This window comes from Haemorhous mexicanus, chromosome 2 (assembly GCF_027477595.1).
Source record: "Haemorhous mexicanus isolate bHaeMex1 chromosome 2, bHaeMex1.pri, whole genome shotgun sequence".
Lineage (NCBI taxonomy): Eukaryota > Metazoa > Chordata > Aves > Passeriformes > Fringillidae > Haemorhous > Haemorhous mexicanus.
This window is the reverse complement of record NC_082342.1, coordinates 52,119,383-52,142,188: the sequence shown is the minus strand read 5'-3', so window position 1 is coordinate 52,142,188 and position 22,806 is coordinate 52,119,383. Positions and strand designations below refer to the sequence as shown.

General features: G+C 40.2%; 1 protein-coding gene and 1 long non-coding RNA gene across 2 annotated transcripts in view; one reads left to right on the top strand and one right to left on the bottom strand.

Moving 5' to 3' along the window:
* Positions 1-2,705: 2,705 nt before the first annotated feature.
* On the bottom strand, positions 2,706-3,761 carry LOC132324278 (uncharacterized). Its single transcript, XR_009485556.1, has 2 exons — positions 3,234-3,761; positions 2,706-3,124 (listed from the first exon to the last, which is right to left on the bottom strand). It is a non-coding gene; the product is annotated as an uncharacterized LOC132324278 (long non-coding RNA).
* A 476-nt stretch (positions 3,762-4,237) lies between these two features.
* Positions 4,238-22,806, top strand: part of UBL3 (ubiquitin like 3) — a 55,832-nt gene continuing 37,263 nt past the window's right edge. Inside the window, exon 1 of the mRNA XM_059838814.1 lies at positions 4,238-5,011. Coding sequence (XP_059694797.1) covers positions 4,985-5,011 — 27 coding nt within the window. The 5' untranslated portion in view covers positions 4,238-4,984. The remainder of the gene's footprint in view (positions 5,012-22,806) is intronic.

The window sequence follows — 22,806 nt, the reverse complement described above, 5'->3', positions numbered from 1 at the left end:
TGGCCACTGCTGGAGACAGGATATCACATTGGCTGTACTACTAATCTGATTTAGTATAACAGACCTTTTATTCCTATTAAGCACATCTCAGTACAGAGTCAGCTTTCAACTAGTACTGACGGCCATGACTTAATCCGCAGCTCAGTCTACTTGTAAATACATGGCACAATTCTTCTCTAAGGAAATACAGAACGGCAAAATTCTACTTGTGTCATGCCACGTTTTTCAAATAAGGAAGGAAATATTAGTTGTATACTTTGACAATTTCCCCATAAATTGCCAAAGTAGTGATGAAGAATGATTTTGTTCCTGGATGTTCAAATTCAAATGACAGTTCTGCAAAGGAGACTTAATGGAAATAAGATTTGTACATCTGAGTACAGGATAAGACCCCCAAAACACAATAGCCTTTTAAGCTTCCTATGCTGCTAGCATTCCTCTTGAACAGCATCTTCCCTTTTTTTCTTTGATCTTTGGATGTGGAAAAGATTTGTTTTCAGATGTGTATGCCTGTAGCACTTGCTTCGGATTTATCTGCAAGCTGATCGCAGACTCAGCCTGTGGTTATGCTTTTGCAGGGTCCCTTGTTCCAGACAACTACTGCTGACCACAACTCTCATTTCCTCTCTCTGCAAATGTGAAATGAATACTATCATAACAGCACTTCTTAATACATGCCAAAGAGAAAAGATCATTTTTCTGTTTTATATTTGACCACCCTGAATTTCAAATATACATGACCTCACTTCTACAAAACTGGTAAGTTTTACCCCTGTCATCATATGTAGTGCAACTTCTACCTGGATCATCGTTCAGCAACTCTTCTTATTCACTTGCCCATCACACAATCACCATGAAATGATCTCCAGCAGGTACCAGTTGTACTAGACCCTCCATTAATTTGTGTTTGGTCATCACAGATAAGAGCCAGGGGTAAAAACAGTCATTTGAATGTGACATAAATATCAGCTGCTGGGCAAACTGAGACTCATGAACCTTTCAGAACTGGACACGGTATTTACTTATACTGTGTTGTACCTAATACAAGAGCATTCTGGCCAGCAATCATAACTGTAGATACAAATAGATGGTAATCAAAATAATCATTAAAAAGGTAATTGACATCTCTTGGTCTGTACAGCTGTGTATCAAAGAGAGGAGCTGATCCTCATTTATGCAACACTTGGCAGAAAAGTTGACCAAGTCAACTGCATACACAAAGCAGAAGAGACTCATAGTCAGGACTCCTGACTCCTCCTGTACCCCACTGCTTCACCAACACATGATCCTTCCTCTTATTGGACTGCTAAAATAGAGGCAAAAAAGCAAAACCCATAGAATCATGCTGGTTTCTTTCCTGTGGTTATGTCCTTTGGATGTGTTTATCATTATGCACCACCGAAGAGCTGCTCCATCTGAACATTAGAAAGAGCCATATCCAGTGCAGCGGATGTGCCCTGCTGCTGCCTGCTTGCCTTGCTGACCCTGCATCCAGTTTGCCTGTGCTTGCTGCTGTCCTTACTTGCCTGACTTGCTTGGGCACATGGACTTCTTGATGCTCAGTGGAAGGGTATTTCCACATACTCTTTGGCAATCCACCCTTTGAGCTGCAAAGGATTACAAAGCTCCACTGTCTGTGTTGCCTGCTTGTAGCAGGGGAGGTGGGAAGGGCCACGCACCTCAGCAGTCACAGAGTGGCTGAGGACATAATTGTGCTGCCACCAATTTCAGTTTACATCAGGAGACGGCTGTGATGTGCAGTGCCTGTAAAGCAGTTGTGGTGCCTGTTCTCTTGCCCCTACTCTAAGAGTGCTAGCGGGAAAGGTATGGGCAGGGCACGTCCTAAATTACCTGGATCACCTCAAGGCACCTGTACATGGCTGCTGTATGAGAGGAGTGAAGGGCTGGTCTGCAGGATGGCCTTGGAACAGATTTTACAATCCTGAATAAATTTAAGCTGTTCTATGTAAATTTCTTGGGGTTATTTTGTTTGTTTGATTGTTTTTAATGGAAAAGTCCACATAGTAAGGTTCTAAGGATACACTCTACTAATCAAGATCTTTTATAATTTCTTAGTCTGTCACTGATTCAATCAGAAAGTCACAGATACCAGGAATGCACAATGTTTGAAATAGAGAGCCATCTATCAAGTCTCTTTGACTACCCTCCTGTACTTTCTCTGTCCCTCAAGGATACCCAGTTGGAGAGAAAGTGGTGCTTCAACAGTTTGCTATTCCCACAGACACAAGACCTTTTATCCTGTTGGTGTCTAGAAGGTCTGACTGAGATTGGGGCTGTCACTGACTCCCAAAAATGTACTATCTAAGCAAATTTGGCTAACAAGAGAGGGAGCGACACACCTAAAGTCACACAATGCAGCAGTACAGAACGCTCACAGAGATCAAACACGTAGGGCCACTTCTGTTGGCCCCCAACTCTTTTCCCAGGCATCACACAGGGCTGCTTGCTATCAGATCTATCTTCTGAAGTCAGAAGTTTTGAACTATTTTGGGGCACAGTACAAAGTAAAGAATCATAACCCCTGCAAGGGACAGTGTGTTGCCTTTGCAGCATGAAGTCCTACAGAAGAAAGGCAGACTCAAACTTTTAGAATTAAAGGGAACAACTCTGTCTTAATTTCCTTCTTAATTTCCTGTGGTTTTACATGAGATTTGTCCACAAAGGAACCATCTGTCACCATCTGCTTCATTTTCTTGATTTATTTTTTTTGTTCTTGGACAGTTTCACAGTCTTGGTATGTGAATGTGCCTATCCACACCCCTCTCAAAAGGCCAACTCATTTCTTCAGTAGACATGTGCTGTATCGTGTGTATTTTTTTTTTTTTTTTTGGTGTGTATTTGAGCTGCAGTGCACTTTTCATCAGGCACTGCCTTTCTTTGTTGAATGCTGGTCTCCAGGAGCTGCCTGGAATAATGAATAAAACACCAGTTGCACACACACTTTCTGATAACTTGGGTCCATAACAAAATGCAGAGCTGTTCAGGAAGCAAGGTGGCTTCTGAAGGGGAATTCGACATGATGAGGGAGTTTCCTTTCTCAGAGTGCTTCCAAGGTTATTGTTTGCACCGGGAATCTCATAGTAGCTTTTTTTCATTATTAAAACTACAGAGTTTGGGAAAAGAAAACCACCAAAATTTCAAATAATTAAAATAATTAAAAAAAAAAACAAACTAAAGAAAAACCAAAAGAATGAGAAATAAATGTGACTTACAGGCCCAGACTTGAAGATCTGGGGTGCAAAACAATTAAAACAATAACATGAAAATGTAGCATATCTACAGGCAATCTGTGGAGGGACTCTTGTCAGGAGCTGTAATGAGAGGACAATGGGTAATACGACAAGGAGTAATGAGCGTATACATAATGAGGGAAAATACAGATATTAGGAAGAAATTCTTTACTCAGAGGGCAGTGAAGCACTAGAAAAGGCTGCTCAGGCAGCTTGTGGATGCCCCAATCCTGGCAGCGTTCAAGGCCAGGCTGGGTCAGGCCTTGAGCAACCTGATCTAGGGGCAGGGTGGGTAAGAACTAGATGATCTTTAAGCTCCATTCCAAACCCTTATCATTCTATGCTAATTAGTTGGGGGTTTTTTGTTTGGGTTTTTTTTTTTTTTTCAATCCAAGAGGACAGCGCGGGCCCACCCGCTGGGAGCGGCACCAGCAACGGGAGTCAGGGGCTGCGAGGGGAGCGCCGGAAGCCCCTGAGGGAGCTGCAGCGCCCATGGGGGGAAAACGCCGATTCACGTGCAGCTCGGGGCGTCTCTGCTGCCCGGGGTGGGGGGGGGGGGGGGAAGCGGTGCCGCGGAGCCCCCTCGGAGCCGCCCCGACCGACGCCGGGGGAGCCCGGTGAGGCCGAGCGGCTGCGGCGACGGGGTGGGCCGGGCCAGGCCCGCGGAGGGCGGGTGGCCCCGCCCCGGCGGCGGAGGGCCCCGGCCGCCTACAAGCCCCATGGTGCCGCGCGGGGCGGCGGCGTGTGACGCGGCGGGAGCGGGGGCGGTGGAGGCGGCGGCGGAGGGTCCGTGTCTCCCCTGCCGCGTCCCCTCGCTCGGCTCGGCGGGCGCCATGTTGGCTTGAGCCGAAGATGACAGGGGGCGGCTGCGGGCGAGGATCGCGCTGAAGGAGCGGCACCTCCGGCTCGCAGCGCGGCTCTCGGGGGCGGCCGGAGCCGCCGGCGGACGAGTCGGGGGAGGGAGGGAGGGCGGGCTGAGGAGGCGGCGGCGGCGATGCGAGCGGAGAGCTGAGGCTGCGGGAGGCGGCCGCCGTCGAACGCCCCCCGGCCCCCTCCGAGCGCCGCGGGGGAGGGCTCTCCCCTCCGAGCGCCCTCCCTCCCTTCCCTCCCCGGCCCGCGTCCCCGCCGGGCGCTGTTGGATGCCGCACACCGCCTAGGGGGGGCCGCAGCCCGGCGTCCTCCCCAGCGGCCCCGGGCCCACCCCGGCCCTCCCGCCTCCCTGCCCGCCGCCCAGGGCAGGAGCCAGGTCCTGCCTGCGCGCCCGGGTCGCCTGCGCCGACTGAGGAGGTGACTTGGACGCACTATTATCCCGTGTGAATCATCCCGTCGTCATTTGTCGAGGCTGGGAGAGAAGGCAGAGGGCGAGAAGGGGGGAAAAAGCCCGCACGCAGCTCATGTGGCGGTGTAGTCCTGCTGCCTGGTCTACCTGGCACCGCTGGTGCCGCTGCCGCTGACAGGGATCTGCTGCCATCTCTGGTCTCCCGCTGGCTCCTCCGGTCCAGCCCGGCACCGCTGCCCCTGGATATTCCTGCTCCTCAGCCGGTCGCCTTTCCCACTGCTTATCGGGCACCTCTTTCGCGTAGGGGACGTGGAAGCTGCTGCCTCCGATACTGACACCGGTTTTGCATCTTGAAGATCTCCGGCGGGCTGCTCTTGGTGCTGCTGCTTTTTTCTTTTTTTTGCCTTTTTTTTTTTTTTAAAGTTGATTTTAAGCCATTTAGGGTAACATCAAAATGTCCAGCAGCGTTCCAGCTGATATGGTGAGTGTTTTACTGCTTATTTAATAGTTGTATTATAGAATAACGTTTATTTCAGCCTGGTTTTGACAGAGAACATGGAAATAAGAGGGGCGTGGGAAGAAAGAAAAGGTCTTGGTTACATATTTAAGGAACATAAAGTTCCCAGTTAATTACCTTCCCCCTCCCGCTCCAAATGCTGGTTCTGCTTCGCTTTTTGGTGATGGAGTGGGTGATCTGCAGCGTCGCCTCCCGTGTAGCGAGGGAAGGGGGATGCCAGGCTCCCTTACCTATGGCAGTCAGTACCTGAGTGATCCCACTTGGGTCGTGTAGCACTGCTCTTCAGCTCCGTCGAGCATTTTTTGGGGGAAGATAAATACGAAGCAGAGTAATCGGGATTAATTGCTCGACCCATTTCTTTCTTTCTTTTTTTTTTCCCTTTTGTCTCTTTCTAAACCTTTTAAACTTGGCTTGTGTCTTGACAACGCTTTGTCTTCCGATGTTGATGGGAAGTTAATCTCTTCACTTGCTGCCGGCTCAAGAGCAAGAGAGAAATTTTCATGCGCTTTATTTTCATGGCGAGGTCCTTTGTGCACTAGCTGCAATCTGGACATTTTTCAAGGGCACTCCTAGTACTTCTTATGGCGGACTGTACTTCAGCTTGTATTGGATACTCGGCTTGGTACATTTTAATCAGGAAGGTATAGCAGATCTTGAGGAGGTAGGGTGAGTCAGGTCTGCGAGGTAATCTTCCGTTCAGCACGACTTTCTCCGTTTGTATGTATTTTCATAAATCAAGATATATTTTCATAAGTCACTTAATTGGAAAAAAAAACCCACGAACTTGTAGCTGCAGTTTGGTATGTTAATTCTTTATTCTTGCAGCAGAATATTTTCACTTATTTCCACATGGCTGTTCACATTTAAAGGTACTTTTTATTACCTCCCCAAAAGCAGAGGACTTGTCTATGCTTTTGGGTTTTTTTTAAATTTCAGGATGAAGTTCTGTGTTGTGGGTACAACCTGCCCCGGCAGTGAGAGCAATAAAACTGAGTAGCCCTTGCTTAAGTCATTGATGTACAGTTAATTGGGATATGTATGGCAACTGGGCTGTTGAAATAATGGTATCTGTTTAGTTGCTTGTTTTCTGTATTTCCTTCACAGCTTTTGTACAACAGTCACAAGGAGTGAATTTTGACCAAAAAAAAAAGCAGAAACAGTAAGGTACAGGGGATGATCAAACAGCAAGTTATAAGCTTACAGGTTTTTTTCTTTTCTTTCCCCTGCTTTCTCAAATACTATAAATAAATTTTGCCTCCCCTGGATGAAAAGAGTGATGAAGGGATTTAAACTCAGAGGCAATCAGCTCCCCAGCTATCAGTTTTCACGTATTTCTTTTTAGTGTGTCTCTCTCTCTCTCTGACTGTAAGAGCCTTTTGATCCCCCTTCTCTCCTGCACGTGGCTGTCTAGCGTTATATCACAGAAATCCTCGCCTGGGCCGTGGAGGATTAGGTGCAAATCTCTTAGTGCTGCTTTTTAAGTTGCCTGGAGGAGTCCCTTGACTGTGACATGAAACACACTCCTCCTCCCTGTCACCCTGGGCTGAGCTGCCACCTCCGTGCTCCTCCTAGGGCCTGCCTGCCCGGGAGTCCCGCTGCTGCCACTAGGCTTGTAATGCTTGACATTTGCTACAAAGTACACAGATTTTAAGATAGGCAAAATACAATTTTTTCTACGAAAACTATTTCCTTGTGTTGTTACAGTGTAATGAGAATACCGCTGCTGGGGGTAGCTGGGCCTAATGCTGCTCTGTTTATTCAAATCAGGAAGAAGCTTGTTATACATAGTGATGTTTAAATACTGAGTCATTACAAAAACATTTGAATGAAGATGTTTCCAATGTCGGTAGAATTTAACTAAATAAATAGATATTTTCTGGCCTGTCATGGGATCATTTTTCTCTCAGTGTCTGCGTTATTAGATGCAGTTTCTCTTTGAAAGTTTGAAGTGTGCTGTGGAAATTCCAGTTATTAATTGCAACTAATAAATATTACTTTATGAAAAGATTGCTTGAAAACTCATTTTTGGTCTCCTTTTGTTGACATCCTCCATATTTGAAAGGAGTTTGTTCAAGAAGGAAAATGGGATTGCCATTCCTTAGCTATTTGAAGAGGAGGCCTTACCAGGCTGTCACCATGTTTATATATGTTTTTATTTAGTGTAGGATTTTGCAGTTTGCATTTCTCTTACCCACCCACTGTGTAATTTGCATTTGCAGAAAATTGATTTCCCATTTCTGTAGGAGCTGGCAGCAGTGTGATGGAGTGTCATTTTTTGAAGACTCCATTATACTTAGTAAATCTGCTATGAATTACATAAGTATTATAATAATAATGTTTGAAACTGTTTATGTCAGATTCACAAATTAACCTGCTCATAATAATAATAATAGTAATATTATAATTGCTGCTTCTTAAAAATGCGTTAATTTGTCTTCCTGTCCCACCTCTGAGAATGATCTGCTATACATAAATTAATAGTAAATTATCTGATTTCCAGTAAGCTTTGGATTTCTCTGTAGACATAATTTGACCCAGTCTCCTGTTCTCTGACATTGACTTGTTTCCAGAACTACTGCAGTTTTTACCAGCTAACCATTTCAACATCACTTCCTAAATAATTAAGGCAGTACTTTATCATTTGCATTCCACTAATAAATTGGATAGTGACACACCACATTCCCAGTGTTGTAAGTTTGTGGTGCTTTATTTCTTAACAATGTTTCCTTATTGCTTAGCATTATTCCTTAAGCAACAGCTTAAAACTCCACTCCTGGAATGAAACCTGCTAATACTGACCTCTCTACCTGAGTAGTTTCATTAACTTTATTAAGACTAGATGTGTCTGGGGCAGTTCTTGAAGACTAAACTGCATATCTAGAGCCTAATTTTGCTCAATTTTTCACATATGCACTGATGACTGTAGTGGCAGCAGGGCATCTCTGATTATGTTCAGTAATTTAATCAGGTAATTTATCAGTTTTACCATTTGGTAGCAGTTAGAGTTTGACTGTGAATAACAGCGGGGCTATTTGCAAGTTGTGTTTCTTTTGTAATGATAAATAGACATGCAGTGGTTTCTGGATGTGTGAAATTAATCACACTGGCTTTTTGAGTTCACAAAAAGAAAATGGTTTGATATTTATTTAAACACTCTAGCTGACAATTTTAAAGGAAGCTATGAAAAACTTACACTCAGTCAAGAAGTTCTTACTCAATTGAATAATCCCCTTTATTTCAGTGGTGTTATCAGAATCTGGGAAGCTTCGTCTCTGTATTCTGTGCACCTGTGATACTTCTTCTGACAGACAGAATTCTTCAGGGATTTTAGGAGTCCCCAGAAAGCTGCCTGCCTAAATGACTAAAAAAGTCAGTGTCCACCGTTTCCTGTAGTCCATGTGTTTTATGTCGGTATGAAAAGGCTCTGCCAACACTTTCTTTCTGGGCAGTTCTTTGCATGCCCTCTAGGAGATCCAATTCCTTTTCTGTCTGAGCAGTAACAGAGGGTGATGCTTTTGGCTCATAGCGTGGTTTTTATTGTTGGTTTGCTTTCTTGTTGGTTTGTTGGGTTTTTCTGCATTTGGTAAACAGCAAGATGTTGGAAACTACCAAACAATTAAAGGTTTTCATTTTAATGTGCACAGCTCTTCAATCTATGTGCTATACTTAAGAGATGTAGGTGGTATGGGAGAGATTATTTTTAAGAAAACTGAATGTTTGATGCGAGACATTTGCAGACATAGAAGAGCATGAAGTGTATGGTTATATGTGGCCAATGTTAAAAGGGGGCAGTAGGTGGAAGAAGAAAAACAAATAGAAACCCTGCTCAGTTCACTGCTTGTTAGAGTTAACATCTTTAGTGGAAATCTATATGTGCATCTTCTTCTTTAGGAAAATTTAATATAGAATGTTGATGAATAGTTGAACATATATAAGGACTTTGTTTCTAATACATATTAATGTAGGGTAACAGTGGAAAAGGATGGACAGAAACTGATGCTACATCATCAGTAAGGGAATTTTGGCATCCAAGAATAAGGTTCAGATATGGGAGGCTTAAAGGAGTAGTTGCTTGTATGGCATCTGAGTTTAGTTGTCCATCATTCAGTTTTAAAAATTATTTCATTTAAGAATAATTGGTGTAGTAGCATTATAACACACTTGGAACATAGAAAATAATTTGTTCACTATAGCACTTTAATGTATCAGAACAAAATGTGAGAAGTCCTGCATCTCTGTTCTTCTCTTTTAACTGCTTTTCCTTTTGCCTTCAGTGGATCCTTTTTGTGGTTTTGAAAATTATTGTAGTCCTAGTGGCCTTTGTGCATAACAGGCTGAAGTCAGTCCCTTATGTTTTTTGTAGCAATAGAAGTATGATTACTTCTCTGTATTTTTGTATCCCCCACATGTTGAAAGTTCTAATTCATTACATTCTGTAATAAAAATAGCTAATTGAGTTTTTCTGTATGGGTATTTTTTTCCTTCCCTTTTTTGATTTTTTTTTTCCACAGTTGTTTGCTGATTATAACAGAAATTAGTAGCCTATCTTTTGTCATTCTCACTGTTTGTTTTGGGTTTGTTTTTCTTCTCTTGGAGAAAGAATTGGAGGTGAAATCTGTGTTAGAAAGAAGAGCTTGGAGAAGCTTCTTTCTGACTCCTTATGTATTGAGCCAATATATAAGCCAGTTGAGCCTCTGTAGCATATTGCAGTGCTTGTAATGAAATGAAGAATCTTTCTTTATTATTTGAAGCAGTGGCCAGGGATAAACTTACTAAAGCTCATCCTCAGTGTGTATATATTTGGGTGTACTCCGAAATGATTTGTATTTATCGTTTCTCTCACCCACCTTTTTGTTTTGTTTCACAGATTAAAAATGTATCTAATGACCAAAAAGAAACATCTTAGCAACCACTGACATTTTTAGGTATGACACTGTAGGAGAAACTTTGTAACATATTAACACATCAGACATATTCTGAAACAATGTTTGTCATCTCCTTTTCTTTGGGGAAGAGCAGCTGTAAGCTGTGGTTGGATTGATCCTTACTCTGGGCTGTGGTGCAGCTCTATACTACAGATAGAAGTGTAGGCTGATGCTATAAAGTGTTCCTTCCTTCCTGCCACCCACCCTTGTTGTTGCCATTACCTGAATTGATTTCTTTCTGCTTTTGTTGTCTAACTTCATGAAATACTGGAGGGAATGTATACTGAAGGAGATTTAACTCCTCCCACGTTGGGAATGCTGGAAAGTAGCTGCTGGCAGGTTCCAGCAGGACTGACAGACAAAAGACAAATGTTGAGTATATGTGAGTGTAGGAAAGCAGTAATATCTACAGCAGGAATGCTCAATTCTGCAAGTTACAAAAATAGCAGACATCATCTGGTAACTGGACAGGTCAGTCAGGGCCTGAATGGGAACAAGTTACACCCCTCAGATGTGGAATTAGGGATAATGTCAGGTATCTGTAGTCAGTGTTTCACCGTGGGGCTTGTGACTGCTTTGTGCATATCTTAATCTAAACTTTCGATCGTTCAAAGCCCATCTCTCACTTCCTTGGTTTGGCTTAAGGCTGCAGTGGGAACTTAGGCTTTCTGAACGAGGTCCTTGCAGCGGTCTTGGGAAGAAATACTTTCATGATACTTTGAGCAAAATGACTAAAGGCATGCTTTACTACTTTTTTTAGTTGAGAGTTCCTCCTAGGTATAACTTTTGTGAGTGTTGAAAGCCATGGCCACGGTATTTGTAATCAGTGGGATTTACTTGTTTTATCCTTCTGGTCAGTGAGCTTTGTTACTCAGTAAAACTCAGAATGTAAACTTTTGGATATGTCTCTATATCTGCTTATGCAATAGTGAGCAGAATGGAGACCTCAGTTCTGACTCAGCCTGCGAGTGCTACACTAGCTTGCAGGAATCCAGAAATAACTGGAATGTGACTAATCATTCTTGTGGTTTTATGTAAAAGAGAGAATTCAGCTTATTTTCAGTCTCTTCCGAGTACAGTATTGGATCCACTAGGTTGGTTATTTCTTATTCTGAATATGGTGGAAGACATTGCTGCTGATCAGTATTTTTTTCACAGTGAGTCTGTTTTTGCAGCCATTAATTGAGCCTACTATTTTGCAAGCCTTTCCTGACACGATTTTGCATGGGTAAACTTAAGCTCATTGTAATTATTAAAGGAATATGACTGTGATGTTTTCATTTCAAAAACTTTGGAAAACGAACAGCATGTCAATGCACTTCAATATCTGAAAAGAAATTTGAAGTGGGAGAAAAGTTGCTCTAAAAGCTTTCTAACAATCTAGATAAATTATTTAGGAGGTCTGCTTGGTTTTGAGAGCAATACTTAAAGAAAAAGTTAAGACCTTTTTATTTGTACATTTGTTGAGCCTGAGAAGTATAGTTCTGCAGAAATACTTTAATGTTGCAGCTGACAGCTCTTATATGTTTGTGGAAATTTGGTGTATTTTGTGGTCACTAACTGGGATTGTGTTTAGCTCCTTGACAGAGGATAAATTTATAGCTGCTTGTATACCATCCGCAGTGAAGGCCTACTCTCAATTTGTAGTAAGACCCTGCACGTATGGTAAAATGTGATTTAAAAAAATAATGTACATTTTCCACAGATAGAAACTTAGTGTAAAATGAAGATTTGGCAGATTGCACAATTCTGACATTGCCATCAGCGTCTTGGAGTTTTTTCCTTACTTTCTGTAAAGAAATTTGAAAATAGCTTGCCAGTGACAGGATTACATTTGTGGGTTTGTTTTGGTTTGGCTGCTTTCTTAAAATTAGTTGAGAGATTCAGTTTAGAGTCAAATGGAAGGCTTGTGGCAGAGTTTAGCTGAGACTTTATTCCATGACACTGTCGTTATGGAGACAGAAGCAAGCAAGAAACTCCTTGAGTTTTATGTATCCCATAGAAATTGGCCAAGTAAAACCAGAGATTCTGTCGGGGAGTTTGGTAGGTTTGTTTTACTACTGCCTAACAAGAATTCTGTGCCTTAGTGGGATGGAGGTGCCAAAATGATCCTTGGAGTTCACATAAGGAGTACAGACTGGAATTGTTTGTGTTGGTGTCTATCTGCTGTGGTGGTTTCAGTCTCTCTCAGGGCTGGTATGATTTATGTCAAGGGCTTGGACCACTGCTGAGGAACAAAGGTGGTCTTATCCTGGAGTGCTCTTTAGCTGCAGCTGAGGGTCTGGATTTTAGTCTGTGACTCTATGGACAGTTTGGTTGGAAATGAAAGCTAAGCTCCTCCTTTTCCCTTTTCCCTTTTCCCTTTTCCCTTTTCCCTTTTCCCTTTTCCCTTTTCCCTTTTCCCTTTTCCCTTTTCCCTTTTCCCTTTTCCCTTTTCCCTTTTCCCTTTTCCCTTTTCCCTTTTCCCTTTTCCCTTTTCCCTTTTCCCTTTTCCCTTTTCCCTTTTCCCTTCCCTTTTTTTGTAGTCCTGAGTTTTTCTCTAAGCTCTTCTGTGTTCTTCTTTATGCAGTATTAGGTGTTTTATGTTGCATAAGAAATTATCTCCAGCACCTGATAAAAATGGGATATCAATTTCAAAATAAATAGAAGGAAGCTATGTCTGTTCTTCTTTGAGACTGAAAAGAAGAGTGTATTTCATCTTAAAAAGAACAGTACTTTGCAGCCATATACTGTAGCATTGTTGGTGTCTCCTCAGCAAAATTGTGATGTTGTAATGCTTTGTGGTTTGGCAGAGATCCACATCACCATAATCTGTTTCTGATACTTAATATATGCTCTAGATGGTACTACCTAATCTGTCCCCAGAATCTGACATATGTTTTTAACATAGACAAATAATGGAATAGTGATGGAATAGTGATAAAAAAGTGAAGTGCAGTGCTAGTCAAAAATCTTTCGTAGCTGAGGTTGTAAATTCAGGATTCTCTTCTTGAAAGTAGATTAGTGCCAATCTAAATGTAAATATTTGTGGCATATACTAGTAGGTCTCAGAAAACTTACTATAAATTACATTATATAAAATAGTTCTTCTAAAACAACATTTCTTTTCAGTATTTCTTTGAAGATTAAATATTGTGCTAGAGTTTTTAGGCATGCTTAGCTTTTATATACTATAAGAAAGTAACTAGAAGCCTTTGTGTGCTTTTAAGGTCTGGAATACCTGATTGCAGTATTTTCTTTTATTTATAGGTTTCTTATTTTTATAGGCAGTAACGTCAAAATAAAGTTAATTTTTGAAATAGTGCTTGGTGGTTGTATTTGATGCACAACACATTACTTAGGGCATATGTGAATATTTATGTTATTTTGCCTGTGAATTTATTTTTAATCTGGGCATCATAACGGTTGTGTGTTGTGACAGTCAAAGCTTAGCTCTCACTTCTGAATCCAGTGGTTGATCTGGATGATGCAAGCAAACTCTATTGGACTTGCAGGTTTTAGTGATTTATACTCTTTGCGTACTTATATAGGTATTTTTTTGGCAATCAACCCCAAACTTGCAAAAAGCTTTATTAAAATATTTTACATGTAGGGAATAAATCCACATTTGCTAAGTCCATATGATTCAGTGGTAATGATGTTAACATGAGGTCCCAACACAAAATTAGTAACTTCCACTAACCATATTACAGTAATGTTTGACATGAATATTCAAAGATTTTGTACCAAAATGTGCTGTAATGTGTTTGCTTCATGCTGTGGATTTCCAAGTAAAGGTGTTTTAGAGACCACTTGTATAATTTAAAGTCATGTCAAGTATTTTTTGTAAGGTCAGCTCTTTGCAAGTTCATTTCAATCTCAAGAAATTAGGAAGGGAAGCCTTTATCTCAAAAAAAGAGATTATGCTGGTGGGTATTTCTAGTGTTCTAGACATAAGACTGAGGTTTTTGAGTGCAATAGGTTAGGTCTGGCACCAAGACAACAGTTTGTTACTGAGATATTTGACTCTGTTTTGAGGATCTCATTTTCATAACTAATGACAAGATAGCTAGGAGCTCTTAATAAAGAGAAACTGCAACTGGGTTTGATTTCTGTCTGCTTACTGCGTCTGGCCAGTATATTTCTGGATAAATCAGGATTTCATGTAAGTCTGCAAATGGATACTTTTTTTTTTTTTCCCTCCAAATTACATATGTTAGAAATTATTTGGAGGTTCAAAGTAGCTATCATAGTGGGTGGAATGATTGATAAACTGTGAGCAAGGTTGTGGTGAGGGCTCTGGTGAAAGTGGCAGCAGGTATTTGCAAAATTGTTTTAATTTGGAGAGGAAAAGTTTTTACTTGCTTCTTCTCACTAGGAAGGGAGAAGGTGGTTCAAGGGATAGCCAGGGAAGTCCCTACAGAGGCCTGCAGTGCAGTTGTTCGATACTTCTTGTTCCAGCATTCTCATGCAGGCACTTGATGATCCCAGCATATGTGCTCCTTGCACTTAACTGCAGGAATAAGGAGTGGAAAGTTTTTAAGGGCAAACTTTTGGTGGGGGTGGACACCAGAAGTGCAGCTGTAACTGTCCCAGAATTAACTTTGAGGACTGAAATATCTCTCTGCAAAGAGCCTGGCATTTTTAAGCTTAGATTGTCTTTCAGTACAGATTTTGTGGCCTTCAGTTTTATCTTGTGTGTTTGGCTGCTGTGAGTGTGGTGTATGTACCACAGTGCTGTGTCATACATGGCAACCCCATATTGGGGGAACTCCCTCGACTTGCTAAATGAAGTACAACTGGTCCTAAATTGTTCAACAATATTTATCCATCCTGTGGTGTAAATGCTTAATTGTCTCCTTCCGGAATCATGTGCTTTTGTGCCTCCTCATTGTTCAGAGACTGGATCAGCGTCTTATCTCCCTGCACCGTTCAAACTTTTCTTGGAAGATAAATCCTAATCTTCAGCCTTCCTGTGATACTAGTCTTCTTAACAAGTACTTAATAAAAATCCATCTATTTTTTGGGAAGAAGGTTATTACTTATAAAGAATGGTGGATGTTGTGGAAATGTAGTTTCACTCAAATATACTTTTATGCTAGATAACTGTAGCAGAGCTGCACGGAATAAAATCTTACTGTTTGAATTGGAGTGAGTCAAACAAAATTCAAAGTCTTGATCAAACAAGATCTAGACTTTCTTATGTTTTTTTTTTTTTAATGACATTTCTTATTTTAGTCAAATTCTGTTGAAATTTCTCAAGCCAGCTTTGCTCTGGTGCATCTTCTGTGCCTGTCAATCTTGGTTGTGCAGAGCACGACTTTACCAGCATTTCAGGTAAGCCAGCATGCTCTGTGCTGATGTGAAGGGTTTATTTCAAAAGACTTGTGCAGAGTGAATTAATTAAAATCAGGCAAATGACAATGAAATATTTATGCATTGAGAAATGCTCCCAAGAACATTTGGAGAAAGGTTGTAACTGTATTTGTTAATGAGTTGTAAAAAGCAAGTTTTGACGCTAATGCATATGGGGAAGCTGGTTTTTAGGGTTTTGTTATTATTTCTTTCCATTCTTGCTATTTGAGAATCACGTGATTTGTTGATGTGTTTTTGTTGATCTTTCAATAAAGTAGTAATTCTGAGCTCTTGATTGTCAAATATTAACTTAATATATCTGCCAATTTTCATGTTCCTACTTTTTAAATAGCATTCCCTCAGTTTAAATCTGGAACAATCTCAGGAGAAGAAAAAAAATCCAGAGTAGTTCCCAGTGTTCAAGGACACAGGGATTTAGTTTTATTCTTAAATTATCTCCAATAAATTCTGTATTAATTTTTTTTCAGGAAATGAAATGTAGGAAAGACAGCTTGCCCTAAGCATAGAGCACAGAATTATTATATGATTATCAGTCAGTGCGTTTATCTCCAAATGTGCTGCTTGGTAAGTTTCAAAGTCAGCTTTAGAAAAGCCCACAACCAACAGACAAGCACCAAAGTGAATAATTCAGTGTGCTGAGCAGTGCCAGATAAGGCAGAGTGTAGGTAAATAGTTTGCTGCCTTTCATACTTGATTCTGCTCCTGCATGTTTGTCCTGACTTTGATGCTTAAATAAGTGTCCCAGGTTATGAATTTTATTTATAATGAACTTGTGGTTTGGAGGTGATTTTGTTCCCCTTTACTGTTCTCTTCAGGAAAGGGGAAAAAAAAAGAAACTTCTTGTTTTATCTTGTAATTCTTAACATATAGAAATGAATACCATTTGAAGTACAGTTTTGAAGTTGTTTTTTTGTTTTCTTTGACTAGGTGTTGTTTTGCAGGAAATGGAACATAGAGAATTATACTTGAATGAGCACAGCATTTTCTGCTGTGTTTTCTATCACATCATAGATTTTCTTGTAAAATTGGATTGTAGCATGTTCCAAAAAAAGGGATCCAGTTTTTAGGAAGACCCATAGCTCTTTGTTGTAGCAGTTTAAAATTTTCTATACAGAAATCCCTTACTCAAAATCCAAAAATAGAGTAGTCTTGTCTTTTTGTCCTGTGTTTAACTTTTGGATAAAGCCAGCAGTTATTTTGTGGGGCTCTGTTGGAAGCTGTATTGGCTAACCCCCCCCAGAGTGGAGCCATTGGGATAGGGAAGAGAAGTCTTTTGAATTGCTTCAAAGTAGTTCTTGCTGGGTGGCTGGATAAGATGGCATTCACTTGTCAGTGTAGGCATTTTGGAGTAGTATAGCAGTTTGTAGGATGGGTGGTGGTAGCAGCTGAAAGGACTTAAAAGGAAAGACAAATTGTGCTTACACAATCGTGTAGTGATAAAGGTACAGACACTGAACATATCAGTGTCAAAGCCATCAGACTTATTTATGGACAGTAATTTGCTGTACAAGCACAATGGGCTGCAAGAAACAGTCAAGGAATTATAATGAATTTCTCTTACCATGCATAGGTTGTACTTGGAGTGATTAAATTCCATTTAATTAAGCTATTAGTGTGTCAAATGATAACAGGTTTCTGATGAAGAACACCCTTGCTGTTCCCCTGCCTTCCAGACACAAACATATCCAAATCCATCACTTAATATTTGTATTTGCAGTATTGCTCCTGAGTGGAGATAGAAAAGCAGTGTGTGTTACTTTGCTGGGTGGAAAAGCTGTTGAGAAATGTCCATGTAAACATTATCTCACCTTTTGGCAAAAGTAAATCTTACCTTACCAAATACAGGCTTTACAGCAATAAAGCTTCAAGCACATGATTCAGTTGCCTAAACATGGCATCCAGTGCCAGTGTGCACATGCCAGCATTCTCAGGATGGCCAAAAAGGGCAGGCAGCAATGACACGTGAGCTGCAGGAGACCCATGCCCTGCAGGAGATGCAGCTGCTCTGGACAAAGGGAATATTTCATGACACCTGGAAATAGCACTTGATGTATATTTTTAGGTGATTCTTTTGAGCTGTTGGGGCTTTGTAAAACCTCATTTCCCATCATTTTATACTGGTTTTTGGTAGGTTGGCTTTTCCTGGCTTAAATTCATTAAGTAGTGTTTCAAAATTGTTAAATGGTTCAATTTGCTGGTAATCACAGTTCTACCAACTTTGTTATTTCCTACAGAAAACTCTCACATCTACTGATGGGAACACTCCAAAAGAAAGAGACTTTTCTGGGTTTCAAAATACATTGCTGCCATTTGAGTGTAGCAGATCTTCTCTTAATTACAACAACATCGAGATATTGTACAGCTGCTTGTAGTGGTGAAGTAGGTACAGTGTGGCTGCAGATCTTTGCTAAGCATGATCCCACCTAAGCTGTTGCATACAGCCTGTTAAAAAGGAGAAAAAGGAATTTTATACATGTTATCACAGTAAATTTAAAAGTAATCTAAGTTATCAAACAAATGAATAATGGGTTAATTTAATTTGGGGTAATTCTGAAAAAATTTAAAGAGCATTATCCATTCTCATCATTATCTGTTACATAAAGTTGGACTCGAATAGTGTGTTCTAAAAATCACAGCAGAAATGTGGTGTGCTTTTGCTTAGGTGTGTAATCACACCTGTGGAGTAGGAGAGAGAGATCACTGCCTATACCATTGCTAAATTGCTTTAATAACTCAACTTTTTATAATGGAATCTTGCAAAGAAAGATATGGATTGGTTTGGGGGTTTTTGTATTGTATTAGATTAAAAGAAAGAGGCTTGCTGCTTGAAGCTTGACAGGTCTCTCTTGACATTTGGCCTGAAATGTTTGCAAGATATTTCATATCCTCAGAGCAGAAATTAATATGAGTGGGTTGAAAAATTATGCTTACATAATTAAATAATGAGGATTCTTTGGCATTATGTAAGATATAAATGCAGGGAGATTTGTTATCATTGCCCTAGGAATTCAATGCAATTTCTCCAGTTGGATACTGGAATAATTTCACACTTATATTTTGATGAATATGTTTTCCATTTATATTTTAGAAGGCAGTTTTTGATATCTGTGTACTGCTAAAGATTGATTTACAGATTGAGTGAAGCCTATCTGGTGTGTTTCATATTAGCACTTCTGTCTGAATTGAAGTTTTGAAATATAGGTTTTGTATATGTGGTGTTTTTTGTTGTGTTTTTGTTGTTGCTGGTTATGCTTTGCTTTTTTAAGTTGAGGTAGAAATCTAATGGTCATAAATGAGACCTTTCCAGTATAAATTGTCATGGAGGTTACTTTGCTTATACACTTCTTCATGTTGTGAGAAACTTCATGTAGAGGAATCTTTACATGGTAACTGTGTAAATAGTTATATATCCAAATATACTCTTCATTCCTTTGACAAAAGTAAACTTTGTAGTTTTGTTTCTAGCAGACTTCTTTTGCATGGCCAGATTCCATTACTAAGAGGTCAATGAAAAATTGACAAAGAATTTGTAGATTGAGAAGCCTGGAAATAATACTTGACCTGAAGAGTCAGGTATATTTGTTTTTTTTAATAATTTTGAATTACAATGGAGCAAAGAACTATCAGCCCACAAATATATTTGTTCAAATCCATCCCTTTTCTCTTGTGGATACATGGGCTGTTACACATACAGCTTCTGTTTGAGGATGAGTGTATCATAATTGTTGAATGCAGGCAGATTTGTTTAAATGACTTTTTTATTGTTCAACCAAAGCTAAAAATGATCTGTAAGGTAAAGCTGTGACATAGTTCTGGGCTTCCATGCTTTGGAAAGCATTAAGCTGCCAAATCTCTGCACAAGTATGTCTATGTTTAATTTTACTTCCTTCTCTTTGAAGATTGATGGTGAATAAATTATTTTATGTTTGGGAGTTACGTGTCTGTTAATAGAATGTGCACAGTATTTTATTATATGTTAAATTTTAGGGTTTAATTTTAATGTGAGGAGAATGTTTCACCCATATTGGAGAGGTCAGCCTATATAATTGATGTGGGCTCTGGAGTAAGTAGCTTGCACATTTGTGGCATCAGCATGGTACATATTTAGGGAGAATTGACTGCCCAACCTGTAGTGATAGGTATTTGAATTTTGGAAGTCTAATAATTACAGAATCATGGAATACATTAAGTTGAAGAAGACCTGTAAGGTCAAGTCCAGCTGGTAACCCAGCGCTGCTAAAGCCGCCCTAAACCTTGTCCCTCAGTGCCACATCTACACGGCTTTTAGATACCACCAGGGATGGTGACTCCACCACTTTTCTGGGCAGCCTGTTCCAGTGCTTGACAACACTTTCAGTGAAGAATTTTTTTCTGAAATCCAATCTAAACGTCCCCTAGTATGTATTCACTTTTCTTTTTCAAAGATGGTCAAGTCACTGTAAATCAGCAAATTTATTACTGAGACATGTGAAAATAAAAGTTTTAAACATTAGAATAAAGAATTGCAGTTAAGTAGTTATGTTCTGTGTTTTGCTTTCTTTTCAAATTGATGAAATGTGGGGCTGTGCTACTAAAGCTTGTTTTTTGTGGCATTAAATTTGGTGATTAAGTTCACAGGATTGAAGATGTTTATTTGCAAGTTTAAGAAAAAACCCTAATTTAAACCAATATTTTTTTGAGAGGATACCTTCATTTTTTCCTATACCATGTGAAAAGGTTAAGACTTTGATTTATGAAGGAATAGAAGGGAATGAGCTTTGTTATTTATAAAAAACAAACCTCTTTTTCTCCTGAAATCTTGTGATATAAAACAAAGATAACAGCTCTACTCTTTTCTCTTTGAAAACTGAATGTTGTTTCATGGCATTGCATTCCAGAACACCTATGTAGAAAACAACTTGGTAGCCATATGAATGAGGGGAAAATTTTAATTGTTTGCAATTTTTTTTAAGCAATATAATATTTAGATATAAGAAAGTCACCCTAAACTACTCACTTTCGTGAGCACGGTTTTTTTTCCTCAGATAACAGAAATGTGGACTAGGATATAATCTATACACACATGCACTTCAGGAAGTGCTTAGTTTTGTTTCATCTGAGAATTATTCTAAGGTTGTTTAAATATTATATCTCAATTATGTTAAAAATAATATTTGTAGACTGAAGCAAAGACCAATTTCATAACCTGTGTCACCATCTGTTAAATACACCAGAAGCTTATTTTTTTTTTCTGGATGGATTTAGCCAGCTGTCCATTTTATAATGTTGCCTGGATGGAGGCGTGCATTTAAGAATAACACAGTAGGCTTTCTGTGAGTTGACAAAAAGCTTTTTTATTTTCATCTGAAACTCCCCTAGCTTGTCTGACACTTCCTTATATTTAGTCTCTGGCTGAGGAATGTATTTGAAACCTTTCCCCTGCTGCACTCCTCTGGTTTGTGCTTTCATCTTCTCCCACTGCTGTGTGGAGCTGCCCCACAGGAAGAGACTTGCCTTAGCAGCGACCCCTCTGCCAGGCATGTGGACGCCTTTGCTCGCGGCAGGCAAAGTCCACTCTAATCCTATTGACATGCAGCCCACGTGGAGGTCACTTAATCTGTCCAGCGCTCTCCTTGCTTTATCTGACCCTGTGAGATGATACAGCTTTTTGTAACTTTATTTTCCTTTACATGAGTGATTTGGGATGGTCATTCAGACCACTAGAGCTTGCTGAAGTCATTCTCTGAAATCATTCTCATTTTGAGGGTTGTCTTCACGATAAAAAAGATCTATTCTGTAATGGTGTCAGGGTGACCTGGCAGATTTTAGTGTTATGTTGTTTGTGTACTTGATTGTAATTTATATAAGGGATGATCAGACAAGGAAATAAGTCAGTATTTACAAAAGCCTGGGAAGAAGGTTATTGCAGGTCAGGTAATCATTCTGTTCTGCTGTTCAATTTGCAGCAAAACAACCTCTATTCAGGAAAAAAATAATGAATTGCAGAAAATGGCTTAGAATTAAAAGTTTTTTGCTGACTGCAATTTAGAGCTGGCTTTAAAACTTAGTTTTAGAAGTTAATTTTCTGACTTCCACGGGACTTTGGCCCTTTTTAAATTGCAGAATAATGCCTTAGTAAAATTGAGTAGAAGTCAGTTGAAGAAGCTACCTGAGGCAATGCACTGTACTTGCTGATTTGGATTTCCCTGAAATAAATTGTCTGCTATGTCTGATCACTCAGAGCGGCAAAGCTCCTTTCACATTGGCTCACTCTGTTCAGTCAGGATGAGACTGCTGTGCTGGGAAAGGTGGAGGTCCTCGTTTGTTTATTCTTCATCACCGTGTTAGCTAGACATGTTTGTACCCCTTAAAAGCATGGAACCTCTCAAGTCAATGTTGTGTTTGAGTACCCCAGTGGATATTTATCCTGTCCAGCTTCATTTTTGATATTTTCAGAACAGCAGCACTGTTTGTGTTCAGCTTGATGGAGTAGCATTTTGCTGTTTCTCCGAAGTGTAGATATGCAAGAGAAATTAAAACAAGAATTTGTTGGTATTGTATAGAGTACATCTGGACTACTAATCAAGCTATGGTATCAAAATACTTGAAATGCTTGGGGCTTTTTTATGCATATGTGAGTTGGATAAACTGAACTTGAGAATTAATTGCATCTAGTCTCTGCCATTTGTACATGGTTTGCTTTGGCTTAACTTTATTGGCCCAGTTCATCAGAGGCTTATTCTAGGAAGATCAAGGACCTCAAATCTATGCTTTTAAAATCTCCTTTGCCCCAGCCCTTGTCTTCAAAATCTCACTGGAAGCTTTGTAGCTAAAACCAGAGTATATAAGATGATTGCAAGATGGTCCATTTATCTGTGTTCCTGGCAAGTGGACAGCCAAACCAAGCACCTCTGGAGATCATCTAGTCCAACCCCCCAGACACAAAGCAGGGTCACCTAGTGCAGGTTATGCAGGAACACATTCGGGTGGATTTTGAACATCTCCACATGAACAGTAGACAAAAACTGCTGTAAGCTCTGGTTCTCCCTCTACATTCCCATATAGTAATTATGTCTGTACACAATTAACCATGTAATACTTGCCCTCCACTTGTCTCCACATCATTATAGTAGGACTGCTCCAAGAGGAATTAGCCAGTGAGTGATTTGAGGGAGCAGTAATCTACCAGAAATTCCCCCAAAGCTTTTCCATAGGTCCAGGTTAAACCCACTCATCTGGTGATAGTAGGTTATTAGATCTGACCCTCTCGTAGGGGAGAGAGTGAGAGCATCCCTTTTATTGATAGCCTGTGTTACCTCAGGAGAGGTAACAGGAAATGCACACTTGTAATGAAAAGACCAGCAAGCTGAATGTTAGAGAGCCAAGCCTGCTTACATTTATGTAACCACCACTGTTCTGAGACAATGCCAGTCTCCAAGTCGGATCATAGCAGTGAACATAGCTTAAAGGATTAGTTGCTTGTCAGGCAAAACAGAAGCA